We start from the raw sequence: 15,062 nt of genomic DNA on the forward strand, positions 1-15,062 counted from the left end.
TAAAAATCAGAAGTACAAGGAGACACAATAAATGTTTTTCCTTTTCAATAAGCATCTTGAACTATTATTATAAGATAGCAGTAATGAAGGTAAGAGTCATTTGAAAGCAGAGGTAGTGAAGAGAAAAAAAATGGGTTTTAAAAGGACTAAGAAGACATAGATATAAGAAATAAACCAGTATAAGATGTGGTCACAATCATGGGAATGGAATATGTATTATACCAGATCAAAAGGCACAGAAGAGATAAGTAAAAAAAAGCTGACAGGGTATTTACACAGGCTAAGAAGGAAATAAAATATTTTACCCAACCAGCTTAGATTTGTGGGGCAATACGAAAGTGAGGGGAGGATACTAAATTGGCTTGACTTCATGAAAAGCAAGGGTACAAAGACCAAGAAAAAAAGGGACAATAGTCACTTTTTTGTACCAAGAAAAAAAGTGACAGTGAGGAAAGGACAACAGGGACCATATGGTTGTCTCCAGCTTTTAAGTCAAAACCATATATTTATTTTCTACTATTTTGAGATAAATCCGAGCCAGAAAACTTTAACTGTAAAACATCTGTACCTCTGTTACATGCCTTAGCGGCTACTACTAATAATGGATAATTAGGTCACTCCTTTCTCGCAGTATGAAAAAAAGATATGTATTATAGAGAGGATGTCTTGGAGAAATCCAAGATGAAGTCAGCCATAAATATGATATGAAGTGATAATGAAGACATATACCAGAAGGACTAGTACATATGTACAGAACAAGAATTGTGGAGAAGGATGTTTTTCTTTAGAAAATTCAGGAAATGATGAAGGAAGAAATGACTTTAAGAAAGGTTTCAGGAAGCCTGTTTTGTGGATGCCATCTGCACTGCGGAAGAGGGACTAGAAGTATTCTGTCATGTAACTGTTGATCCCTTCATAAACAACAAAAGCAGATTCGAAAATTCTACTTACTGCTTAAAAAATGCAACTAAAATTATTTCAGAGAGAAACTCAACAGTTCTAATACAGTCTGCTATTGGATTCAAGGGTGATTTCAACTCATTAAGGGCAAATGGCTTTGAATAAATTTGCTTTAAAAATACCTTAATGTTGTAATTAAATGTGAAATCTTAATGCCAATGAAACTACAACAATGATTTTTATTCTTGTGAATTTTTCATCTTTGTGATTAAAAATTGTTTATAGGTAAATAAGTGTTTTTAAAGATGAGTTTGAATTACTAATTTCCCATAAATATGTAATTAACAATTAGCCCATAAAAATCTACTTAATTCCAGGGCACCTGGGTGGCTCAGTGGGTTAAGCCTCTGCCTTTGGCTCAGGTGATGATCTCAGGGACCGGAGATTGAGTCCGGCACTGGGCTCTCCGCTCAGCGGGAAGCCTGCTTTCCCCCTCTCCCCCCGCCCCACCCCTGCCTGCCTCTCTGCCTACTTATGATTTCTCTCTCAAATAAATTAATAAAATCTTTTTTAAAAATCTACTTAATTCCTATCATTAGTTAATAAAAGTTACTGATAATACCAACTTAAATTTAAGAGTGACAGATGAAGGTTAAGTGCTAAAAATTGAGAGGAGGAATATAGAATCATCCCCCACTGATAATAATCCAGCATGAGGCAACCTTCTAAAAGATACAAGATTTTAGCTTTGGTACTGCCCCCTGCCCAACTTTTCTGTTCCTTTCCTCTGACTGCCTAGTATCCTTGGCCCAAAACTACCCAAAGGCTTAAAGGCTGATTAGCAGCCCCCGGTACATCCTGTACAGCCCTCTCCATCCACACACAGCAACATGTCTTAACCTAAGTGATTACCTTTGTACCTCAGATATATATTCTTAATGGGGAATAACAAAAGGGCCTTCACAATCTTTAAGTATGCCTCATCTGGTCTAGATTTATCTTTTATCTTTTGCCTTATCCAAATAGCCTATATTTCAGGTAAACTAACTCTATTTCCTCAAAGACGCTATTCTCTCATTTGTCTTGATACCACTTGTGATATTATGATATAAGAAATACATATATTTTTTGGTTTTCATCCAGGGTTCCCAGCAAGTAGCTCCTAAAACCTTTGTAATTTCCTAAGTGATAAGAACTATATGGGCATCTTTTGTTCCCAGCTCCTGAAACAGCTCCAGAGCCTTAAACTGTGAAACAGGTGCTGTTACTAATAAGTCCCCTTTAACCACAAAGAAGTTTATTTATGTTAATGAGGCCATTTTTGGAAAGCCCCTAGATAACCACCAGATGGGGGCTGACAGGGGAACAAACCTGTGATTACAGGGTTGGAACTTTCAGCTCTTGCCCACACCCCCATCCCAAGAAAGGGAGAAAGCTGGGGTCTGAATCAGCTGCCAGTGGTGGCTGATGATTTAATCAATTATGCTTATGTAATGAAGCCTCTGTAAAAACCCCAAAAGAATGGGGTTCAGGGATCTTCTGCACTGGTAAACATATGAAGATCTGGGAAGGCAGCTTGCTCCTTGCCCTGTGCTTACTTTCCATCTGCTTCTTCCTGAGTTGTATCCTTTCATAAAACCAGTAATCTAGTAGGTAAAGGGTCTTACTGAGTTCTGTGGGCCACTCTAGCAAATTAATCAAATCTGAGGAGGTGGTTGTGAGAACTTCTGATTTTAGCCAGTTGGTCAGAAGCACAGATGACAAACTGGACTTGTGATTAGCACCTGAAGGGGGGGAGTGGTGTGTGTGTGTGTGTGTGTGTGTGTGTGTGTTAGTCTTGTGGGACTGTGCTATCGCCTGTTAAATAGTGTTAGACTTAAGTTGTAGGATACCCAGCTGGTGTCCACAGAATCAGGTATCTGCTTGATGCAGAGACCATCCCCACATACTTGATGACCCAAAATATTCAGTGAGTAGTGAAGAGAGAAGAAAAATTTTTCCATATACCACTTTTCATACTTTTTCTATTACTAGGAACACGTTCCCCTCCCACTCTGTGTGGCTACCACACAGAGTCAACACAGACAAGTGGATTAGAATGTCCACCTCATTTATTCATTCAGCTACTTTATACCAGGCACAGTGCTAAGCAATGTGCTCTAACAGGAGTCTCAGCACTCCACCAAAACAGAAAGACCCATACACCAAATTGCAACTGTTTGTGTGTCTCCATTAGTAGACTATGAAAACCTGTATTTTTCAACTTTTAATTTCAAGGATCTAGGAAGAAGCACGAATAAACTGTTCAATAGCTCCTGGAATTCTGAAAGAGGGCTGCCAGTTAACCAAAATCACTAAACTTGAGACTAAATTACATCATGTGAAAAATAAGGAGTTACACTAGAACCTAGTTAACTTAAAGGTTTCTTTTAGTTCTAAAACAGTAATAATCTATGATTGTAGTTTTGTTCTGTGAGAGAGAGTATGACACACACATGCCACTGGGGGTAGATGCACAGGGTAATAAATCTCAAGCAAACTTCCCACTGAGCTTGGAGCCCAATGCGGGGCTCATTCTCACTGAAATCCTGAATGGAGCCGAAATCAAGAGTCAGATGCCTAACCAAGAGAAACCCAGGTGCCCTATGATTCCAGTTTTTTTTTTTTTTTTTCAAGATTTTATTTATTTACTTGACAGAGATCACAAGTAGGCAGAGAGGCAGAGAGAGAGGAGGAAGCAGGCTCCCCACTGAGCAGAGAGCCCGATGTGGGGCTCGATTCCAGGACCCCGGGATCAACACCCGAGCCGAAAGCAGAGGCTTTAACCCACTGAGCCACCCAGGCGCCCCCCCCATGATTCCAGCTTTAAGATAAAACCTCTAAGGGAACCTGGTGGCTCAGATGGTCAAGCAATTGCCTTTAGTTCAGGTCATGATCCCAGGGTCTTGGGATGAAACCCCGCATCAGCCTCCCTGATCGATAGGCAGCCTGCTTCTCTCTCACCACTGCTTGTGCTCTCTCTCAAATGAATAAAATCTTAAAAATAAATAAATAAATAAAAGCTCTGATCAGATTTCAGAAAGTAAAAAAAAAAGGGAAAAACATTTTATGCGATAGGAAACAAGATTTTGGGGGCAGAGTAACTGATTAGCAAGTTCCAAGTTATTCTTGTGAATAGGTGAGCTCCCCTGACCCAACTTTCTAAAGCTATTATTCATGCTTTTAACTGCTTTTTTTATGGACTTTACTTCTAAACCTAAAGTCTCTCCACAAAGGTATTATTCTGCAGACTGTCCATGATGATAGAAGCATTCTTTATCCTATTCAATGTCACTAGCCCCATGGAACTACAAAGCACCTAAAATAAAGCTTACTGGTTACCAATAATGGACAGTATAGCTCTTGTCCAAGTTTTACCCTCTCCAACACAATCTCCTTATTAGTGGGGTGTAAGGTTGAGGAAGGAGAGTCATTTTTACCTAACTTCCTTGATTAATCTAATTAAGAAATGAAATACAAAGTGGTTAGAGTTACCAGGTGGTCAAGAGAAAGTCACCCCAATCTGCCAGGCTTTTTAGTTTCAAAGTCCTTCCACTGTGCTATACTGCTCTTCAAGTTAGACATAAAGCAGTGGCACAACCTGTATTTTAAAACTGTACAATAATTTTTAAAGAAACTTAATATTAAGTTCTTTTTTTTTTACCTGCAGCACAATATATAAAATGAAAAATCAGAATGAATTAACAAGGTTGACAGACAAAAACTATATAGATGAATTCACCCCTGTTCTTTACTCCTAAAAGAGAAATTCTATTCTTCTGAAGTTATTTCAAGAGAAAAAGGGAAATTTGTAAGATTTACTGACCAACTACAGATTTTAGAAGTTACTCTTAAAGGGGGAACAGGAGAGTATCTTTGTGTGTGTGTGTGTGTGTGCTCGCGCGTGTGCAGATGAATTAAAAAGAAATTACAGATGAATTAAGAAATATTTCTTGAGGCTTCTGGGTGACTCAGCTGGTTAGAAGTCTGACTCTTGAGATCATCTTAGCTCAGGTCATCATAGCAGGGTCCTGTGATGGAGATTTTCCCTCTCCCTTTCTGTCTGCCTATCCTCCCCCACTCTTGTGTTCTCTTTCTCTACAAATAAATAAATGAATCTTAAATCCTTCTTTCAAGCTGCATCCCCGTTCTTAAGGATTCCTAAACACTGTTTGGCACCCCATTCTACATAATATCCGCAACTTTAGAAAACGTCTTCTGTGTACATTTAAAATGGAAACCAACTGCATTACTACAAGGGTTACTATAAGAAAATAAATTAATTCTGGGGCGCCTGGATGGCTCAAATGGTTAAGCATCTGCCTTCAGCTCAGGTCATGATCAGAGGGTCCTGGGATTGAGACCTGTGTCAGGCTCCCTGCTCAGGAAGGAGTTTGCTTCTGCCTCTTTCCCCTGCTGGTGCACACTCGCGCTCTCTGTATCTCAAAATGAATAAAATTTTTTAAAAAAATCTTTAAAAAAATTAATTCTGTAAAACTCAGACTCCAATTGAGATAATTAGAAACATATATGTAACCTCTCCTTCCTCTTCAGTTATATCTAATCTGTTTAATCTACTTATTGTTTTCATTTCAATAACTGTTTTTTATTCTTAGAAGTTTTTTTTTGACTCTTTAAAATCTGCTTGGTCATTTTGATAGTATCTTTCTTTCTCATGCTTTACTTCCTTATTTTGTCTTTAAATATATGTATTTTATGTAATTTTCCATAATTGCATTACTTAAACTTACGCAAATAATTTTTCTCTACTGAGATTCATTCATATCACTGTTTCATATGCTTTATAAATTTTTTTTTTTTAATTTTGTGTGTGTGTGTGTGAGGGAGAGAGAGAGAGAGTGCCATGTGCGCGCGCACGCACACACACACACACACACAGAGGCAGGTAGAGGGCAGAGGGAGAAGCAGATGACCCTGGGATCATGCCCTGAGGTGAAGGCAGCTGCTTAACCAACTGAGCCACCCAGGCTCAGTATAAATGTATACTGATACATGCATAAATCCTGATGGTTAAATTTTTGTCTTTAAATAGTCTTTAATTCTACTGTTATTTTTCTCTGACAAAATTCCCTCATGACAAACTGTTTCATGTTCCATAATTCTTGATCATGAACTCATCTCAACCAGGGCTTTACCTGAGAATCCAGCACTGAGTATGTGTCCCTTCAAAGAAGTTCTGCATTCTGCCAGGTGTTACCAGCCCAGTACTCCACTCTTACCTTCTTAAACATTACTTACTTGGCATGAGGATTTCTGGACTATATAAATATGGTAAATTTAGGCCACAAATCTGTGTGAGGGTAGACCTATGGTTACAATCTCTTAAGGGAAACATTTTTCCTTCTCTGACCCACAGCACAGTAGAACATGCATAAGCTTCCCTACCATCTATCTGTACTAAAAAGCAGCATTTTTCTGGTCTACTTTTTCAAAGAAATTACAGAACTTTGCAGGTGGGGTAGGGGGACAGATTGCTGAGTTCCAACTCCCCAACTGGTGAGGGCCCATAAAGCTATCTCCCATCCCAATGTGCAAATTCCTTGGTTACTGCAAGTAGTAACCTATCCCAATACCCATCAGGCCAGGAGAGACCCAGCAGCAGGTTAAGCTTTCGGCTTCAGAAAGCTTTAAGTTCCTCTTCATTTTGGGCCTATGGATTCTCCCTAACATTTCTGCAACCTTAGGTGCTATATATCAAAAGAAATATTTATTTTATTTCACCAAGTATGTTGGGGCACTTTGTAGAAGGATTTTTAGATAATGTAATCTGCCAAACTGCTAGCAAAGGGAGCTATCTCACATCTCTCTCTTTATACCTTCTTAAATTTCTATAAAGCCAGTTATCAAAACAGTGTAACACCTAGGAGCAAAAATTGTCAAATGATAAAATACCAGTATATGCATATTACTTTTCTTTAGGTCAAGAGCAAGCCCCTAGCTCTCATTTGTACTTTTAAGTTTTTCTGTTATCAAATGCCTATTATAAGACTAATTAAAGCAATGTTCAAAACTTTAAATGAAATAACAGAAGTCACTGGAAGAGGTGCCAAAATAATAGTTTTTATTAAAGGTAATTAATACATCTTAAATTGAGAAAAAATAGCTTGATCATTCTTACCTCCGAATTAATAACTTTAATCAGGAAGAAAATGTGATATACTGTCTTGGTTAACAGAGAAAGTTGCCGACATCTTTCTAGGTACACTTGAATAGATGGTTCTACTCTTTGCTGTAATTTACTCCAAAAGAGAGTGAGCTCCCTAAAAAAAAGTATAAAAAAATAAGTTGGAACAATAATGTAGTAATCATGGACTATATTGGTCCAGTCATTACATTTGAAATTAAAACTGGTTTTAGATTCCAAATTCTACATGTGGAAATTAAATTTAAATTAGATATAAAATATAAGGTATATTTCAAATTTTTTAGAGACTAAATAAAATCAGGATATCATTCTTTTAATGTTTTTCAATGTCAGAGAGAAATGATACCCGTTACTAGTAAAGCACCTCTCATTTAAACACATTATACAAATGGTATCTGAGCCACATTGATCTATACAGATCAATGGCGTATTTTTAAAAGCATTTAATTTTATCTTCTACCTGAAACTGAAAACTGACCAACTGGTCACGTAAATTTAAAAATTTGTTATTAAATATTAAAATCAATGACGACAAAGAACTCAAAAGAAACAATTTCTCAAATTGGTGAAATAATAAACTTTGAAAAATGAACTTTGAAATTTATTTCAAATACAATTAGAATGTAGGTTTCACAGAAAATAATCCTACGAAACGATGAATTTTCCTCCCTTTTACCTATCGTCCTATTTCTCTTCTGTCCTCTGTGGTTAATTTCCACAAAAATCTTTTTCCTTTCCTCAACTTTTTTCACAAAGTAATCTCCTCAATACAGGCCTTTCCTAATATTATTTCCTCAGGAACGCTGCCCTTTCACCACCCACTTGAATAACTTGCTCATTTACTGGATTTTAACTTATATACAGAGGACTTCAAAATCTGTCTCTCCAGTATTGGCCACTTTCACCTCTCTAGTTCTTTTTAAGACTTCTCCAATTTGATCTCTTCTGAAACCTGAAACTTAATATATGAAAATGATTAACATTCTTTCCAGTTCACCATCTTTGTAATTAAATGCATCATTATCACTGACCCTATAAAAGCCTCTGCTTTCTATTATCCCAAAGACTGTTTGTGTCAACATTATTTCAACCCATCCTCCGTCCATAAAGAAGCCTTCTTAACTTCCCAGATTGACTGTTAACTGGCTTTCTAGTTGACTTTTCAAGCTCAACTCTGTCCTGCCACTCCCCCCCAACCGTCCTCACTGTTAAGACCCCAAAGCATTCTCAAGTAACTTGTATTAAATAGCATTTCTTAAACATAAATTCCCCCCTCACTTAAGAACTTTTAATAGATTGCCTTCGTTGTAATGAAATTCAGACTTTGATGAATTTTTCAAAGCAATGCAAGAGTTAATTAAGTCATACTAATATTTATATTACATGGAAAATCTACTTCTCCTCAGTTAAATGCATGCTTTTTATTATCCCTTCATAATCTTTCTATCTACCTTTTGTATCAATCCTCTGTGTACTGCATATACGATTTTCTCTTCATAACAAAACTCAAAACTGCTCAGAAAACCTTTGTAACTGTGAACTTTATTCTTCTTTAATTACACACTGATTTAGCTTGCCTGTCCCATATTCATGGGATTTGTATGTCATACATCATTTGGTAAAAATTCTTAAAGTCTGAATGTTGTAAACTGAATTTTGTGTTTCCAATATTACCAACTAACACTGAAGACTAATAATGCTGTTCACTGGCCAGATAAATTGTCAGTTTTAGCTAACACATTAATTTAAGACAACTGCTCTTAAGATCTTTTTTTGAGTCAGTTGAAGTCAACATCTTTATTAGTTGTACGTTATATGTAACAGGCTTCTGCACACTTGAAAATGTACCATATAAAGAAATATGCACTTAAGAAGTTAGTGAAGTAGAATGATAAATGAACTTTATTTCCACACATAAATGACTAAACTAGTTATGTAGTTGCAAGTGTGTAATATGTAGAGGAAAAAACATACACAGACACTGCTTAGATATCTGAAAATATTGTGGCATTAGACAAAATAAACATTTCCTTCATCTTCTAACATCTAAAAATTTCCTGGTCATTATTAATCATTATACAACCATTACTGGTATACTAAGGGGTTGTGTGGTCCTTAACATAAAAAAGTTACTGAACTACTTCATGGTCAGTATGAACGGCATGTAATAACTGAAAATAAGCTTTTATAAGCTTTTTGTCTTGATAAGATTTTAAAATATTAAAAAGTATGTTCTTAAGCTCTCTGAATTCTCATAACCTATCTTGTATTCTTATTTAACCAATTTTTCTTTACAAAATAAAATCAACTCACCAAGCACAGTACATATCTCCTTGTTGGAGCTGACGTGATAAAAACGCAGTACATAAGACAAGAGCACTTTTTTCATCACCCTCAGATTCTAAGTTACAAATCATTTCTAGTGCATCTTTGCAGTCAACTTCTGAAATCTAAAGAAAAAAGGATATAGAAAATATGCCATAAAATGATTTTATTATTAGGATATATAAAAATATACTTTTGAATCTTCATTAGATATCTACAGATCATTTTTTAATCAGTAAAACCTCTAGTTTGTCATTACTGGGCTGCAGTAAAGAAGTAATTTTTCTTCAAGTCAGAGAACCAATTATTTTCATAAACTTTACAAATACTTATTTATCTGAAATAACTAATGCTAATTATAAGTACCTTCTACCCATTAATCAGGACTATGATACTGAAAAAGAAAAGCTATATTTTCCCCCCTTTATCTGGTAATTTAAAAACCATTAAAATCAGCAGAAAGACACAGAAAGGTATGCTGGATATACACTAATAAAGTGTCTATTCATCTGAGGGGGAAAAAGAATACTATGAAACATTTTATTTAGTTATACTACCTTTAAATTAAGCTCACCTCAGTGTTCTATAAATCTCCATTATTTTTCTTTTCATATAAATTCATTCCATCTCAAAGCCTGTCAACAGTCATGCATGCATAAGTATAACCTAGATGAAGGCAACTTCTTCATTTAATTACACATGTATTATCTATTACTTATTTTTTGAAAAATTAAATTACCACATTACAATGATTTAATATGTAAACAGATCTCTATAAGCATTTCTGTAAGACAAGGATATAAGCAAACAGAATATAATCACAAATCACTGGTGTTCCACAATATAAAAAGATAAATGGAAAAAAAAAATGAAGACCAATACAGATGACTGGCACCCATGTACCACAGAGATAACCATGCCCCTCCTCGCTGACTTTGTCTGTCCTGATCAACTTTTGAGTAAAGGAAAAGTGTGTGTGTGTGTGCATGTATGTAAAATGTAATGTGTTCGGGACTGAACAAATGTCTAAATGAGGATACTCTTGAGACTGATCTTTGAGGAGGATAAAGGTTGCATGAGGATAGATTCTGAGGTTCTATTTTATACATTAAGTTGGGCTAGAAAACTCTAAAACAAGACAAGACCCAACTCTGAGTCTGTGTATTTAACAACAATGACTTCTTACAGGAATGATGAAGTTAGTGGCCGAGTTAAAACTGAAACCTATGTTTTGGAATTCCCCAATGCAGTGCTCTTTCCATTATTCTTTCATCTCTTTCTAACAAATCTTTAAGTGACCCCACTTAAATAAAAAAAAAAGGGGGGGGCTGATCATACAATGAATATTTTCAAATATTCTACATTATTAAGTGCATTATCAGACATATTTTATTATTTAATCATAAATTTCCTACTAGGTAGGAAAAATGTGGCGTTCAAAGAAATTATGTTAATTTGCCCAAATTGCAACAGTTAATTAAGCAGTAGATCTATAAATCAAATTTTGTCTAACTGGCATTAAACACTCAAGCTCTTTCTATTTCATCACATTATCTTTTACTGCAAGCTGTGTTAACTTTAAACAATTACCCCGTTACAGACATGCGGACAAATGTTAGAAGTCACCCCGTAAGTTTTATTTTTTCATGTTAATAATAACAATAATGGCAGCTACTATTTATTTATTAGTGCCAGCTTCTTCAGAAATAGCACTGCTAACCAGCACAACAGCTTGCCTGGTAACTTTCTAGTTACTAGTAACTTTCTACTAACTCTAGTAACTAGTTTCTAGTAACTTTCTACTAACTTTCTAGAAATAAGGTTCAGAGAGGTTAAGTTACTTGCTCAAAATCACATGCTTACTTAATTAGTGGTAGTCAAGATTTTAACCCAGGTACAGCTTCAAAGTCTGCTCTTTCCAGAACTCTCCATGCATAAGCATTGAAGCCTTTTATTGCTAAATATTGACCATTTACACGTTCTGCTTTAATAAAAAATCTTATATCCTGACAACATGATTTGTTTTGAATCTGATCTTTTGTTGTTTTTGTTGTAAAACCTAAGCTAATCTTGTTGAATGCTCAAATGATGCAAAATGTATATATTTTATATATATATATATGGAAATTCATTTCCCCAATGACATTACTTACATTAGCCTGCACTTAGTAATTAGAAACATATATATGTATTTGTATTAAAATAGCCTCAGTATGTTTATTTCACATATATACAACATATCAAACTGAAACATTTGCCATATTCAGTAATACAGAAAACCACACTTTTTATTTTTTTTATTTTATTTTTTTTTTAAGATTTTATTTATTTATTTGACAGAGATCACAAGTAGGCAAAGAGAGAGAGAGAGAGAGAGAGAGGAAAGCAGGCTCTCTGCTGAGCAGAGAGCCCGATGCGGGACTCGATCCCAGGACCCTGAGATCATGACCTGAGCCGAAGGCAGCGGCTTAACCCACTGAGCCACCCAGGTGCCCAGAAAACCACACTTTTTAAAGGTATGCTAGGAAAACAATTTTTAGTGTGTACTTCCATAGCTTTCATTTCCCTGATTTGCCACTAGATGGTCCTCTTGAAAAAAACAGGACACAAAAGAGAATGACAGGGAAAACCGAAACCATATTTAAACCAATGGATGGCTGAATTCAAACCATGAAAGTACAAGTCAAATATAGCTATCAATGAACAAGAATTATTTTTTTAATCCAAGGCAGCACACAGTAGGAATTACCATTATATACCTAATGACTATGTAGTATAGATATCTTTTCTCTATTGCTTTGAAAAATGAGCAAAAATTTAAACACCAGAAAATATAGAACTGTGAATAAATTTTCAAAGTCAGAATGATCTGTTTGTTAAAGACATATTATGCTAACTCCCTCTGTAAAACAAAAATAATTTTAAGAATGTGAATAATGGCTTTTATGTTTTAATATGGCTCTTTATGCCAGGTATTCAAAAAGCACAGAACACTTCAACAGTATTCTATATACAATTACCAAGTGTACTTTTAAAATGTATTGGCTTTCATCACATTTTAAGAAGTCTTGCTTACATAAAATTGCTTTCCAATTAAAAAAGAATTTAGAAGGTGCCTGTGTGGCTCAATTAGTTGAGCACAGGACTTTTCGTTTCAACTCTTGATTTCAACTCAGGTCATAGATCTCCTAGGTCCTGGGACAGAGCCCTTGGCCCTCCACCTCCCACCTCCTACCTCCACCTCCCTGCTAGGCAAGGAGTGTGCTTGAAAGATTCTTTCCTCCTGCCCCTCCCCCCACTGGCCCTCTCTCTAAAATAAATACATCTTAAAAAAAATAATAATAACTTAAATGGTAACCCTATCATACTGAAAAAACATAAAATCAAATCATGAGCTACTATTTTTTAACTCTCGGGCAAGCAAAAATTTAAAAGACAAATAATTTCCAGTGTTAGTAAAGAGGAAACTTCATATACTGTTTATGGGAGCCTAAACTGGCATAATCTTTTTTGGATGGTAGCATGGCTCTATAAATTAATTTAAAACATGTAGACTCCTTAATCCAGCAACTGTTTCCAGAAATTTGCCCTACCAGTGAACCACTGACAAGAACGAAAGGATGTATATAATAAGGAAACCACTTAAATGTCATCTAGTCTGACCAAAGATATCACAAATCCATACTATGGAATTATGCAGTCATGAAGAAAGAATGAGGTTGATTTATGTGGAATGATATGAAAGGACATCCATAGTAAGTGGGGGAAAGTGAACAGCAGGCAGGGTGTGCATATGTATGTTTGGAGCATATAAAAATATATGCATGTGCATAGAAAAGGATCAGGTTATTTATCAAATTTCAAACTGAATAGGGATTACTTGGGGAAGTATTAAATGGAGAAAGGATGGTTAGAGAGAAAGAGGATTTATTTTTTAAATTCTGTGTTTATTTTAAAGACAAAACCAAGAGCTATACTGGCTCTAAACAATTCTAAAATACTAAAATACTGCTCACTTTGTTTTATACCTACACCAAGAATACGGGCCAAGGTTTTCCTTCGAGAGAATCCAGATAGGCACTCATCTCTCTTAGTCCCATTCCTCAGCCATCTACCAGTGCTAGCTGCTATTTCTATTACAATGAAAGGATCCTGAAAATCCTAGTCAATTCCTTGCTTACTGGCTTCCCTGAACAAGGATTTCCTCAAAAGGACCACAGAATTCAGGTCATGGTTGACTCTCTCCAATATCTCTTCCTACCACACACTAATGAAAAAACTCATATGCTTTTAAGAACCAGACTTAAAGAAGTCAAAGTAAAAAACTCATATGCTTTTAAGAACCAGACAGGTAAAAGCAAATGAATGGGGGAGAGAGAGCATACCTCTTATGAAGGGGGCAATATCTTTGGGCAATTGTTCCAAAGTGACTACCTTCCCTTGGGGCAAATACAGGCCTTGGTGACAGCCAATCTTAACCCACTTCACATGGAACAATGAAGAGAAAATTTCTATTATTTGTAATAGGAACATAAAAGAGTAACCAAACAATCTCTAAGCAAAAGAGGACTTTTAACAAGGAATGTGTAGACTTACACATATCCTGTCCTGTTCTGCACTTTAAGATCTAGTGGTGTTTCTGGAGTAGGGTACAGAAACTTTTGGTGAACTCTGCTTAGAAACAAGGAATGCCTTAATTCTACCTGCTTAATGTAAGAAGAAAAAAAAATCATTTTATATGATATCAGAGATACCTGAGGCCCTCACAGAGAATTTTCCTGAGGATCCCCCAAATCAAGCTAGGCTGCTGCTACTCAAATCTGAAAAATTAAACCAAAAGGGAACTTAAAGTTCAGTTCTACAAAATCTTTTGACTATTCAAGAGTTAGAAATACAGATTTTTCCTGCAGATTATAAATTCGTAGTCTTCAACTTCAAGCAGGGACTTTAGAGCTAACCTAACGACCCTACATTTAGATAGTTTCCTTTTAGAAGTTAAGTTTCTTTAGGCCAAGACTTATGCCTTAACTTACATTTAACCCTCAGGGCTTAGACATGACACATCATTCACTTAATAAAAATCTGATGAAGGAAGAATAGATAGATGGATAGACTGACATAAGGGCAAGGAATGAACTGATAATTAAAGCTTTATTAAGAAGCTGAAAAGTATCTAAGATATAGCAACACAATAATTTAAGAATTTTAGAAAAAATCCTAAAATTCAAAAGCTATCTCAAGAAACTTTGTCTGCCAATTAACTGTCTACATAGCCTTTGTGAACTAGTAAGAAAACTTCAATCTTCTATATGTCCAAACTAATGATATAATTTCCTAGGCTACAACCCTTAGCTCTACTCTGTCTAATCTAGGAATTGCCAGACATCACTCTTCTTAGACATCACTCTTCATTATCCTCACCATCCACAATAACCTTATTTCTAATCTTGGTCCAAGCCTACCATTTTCCTCTTCATTTTCTAAAACAACAACAACAACAACAACAACAACAAAAAACCCCACAAAACTATCACTACCTAAACCACCTCTAACCTCATGTAGGCATTCAGCTTTTTGTCTGACACTATCCTTCTTCCAGACTGATTACAGTATCTGTCTACACAGCTGATTA

The 15,062-nt window shown here is 35.7% G+C and overlaps 1 protein-coding gene across 6 annotated transcripts in view; it reads right to left on the minus strand.

The window, feature by feature from the left end:
• ZNF292 (zinc finger protein 292) overlaps positions 1–15,062 on the minus strand; it is an 88,581-nt gene that overhangs the window by 9,231 nt on the left and 64,288 nt on the right. For 5 of the 6 annotated variants that reach the window (XM_032339103.1, XM_032339102.1, XM_032339106.1 and 2 more), the window contains 2 exons: positions 9,419–9,555; positions 7,079–7,220 (listed from right to left, as the gene is read on the minus strand). In XM_032339103.1, the coding sequence (XP_032194994.1) occupies positions 7,079–7,220; positions 9,419–9,555 (279 nt within the window). Of the gene's footprint in view, positions 1–7,078; positions 7,221–9,418; positions 9,556–10,004; positions 10,025–15,062 lie in introns of those variants that run through there. The other variant, XM_032339108.1, reaches the window with a different exon arrangement.

The sequence above is a fragment of the Mustela erminea genome, chromosome 4 (assembly GCF_009829155.1).
Source record: "Mustela erminea isolate mMusErm1 chromosome 4, mMusErm1.Pri, whole genome shotgun sequence".
Lineage (NCBI taxonomy): Eukaryota > Metazoa > Chordata > Mammalia > Carnivora > Mustelidae > Mustela > Mustela erminea.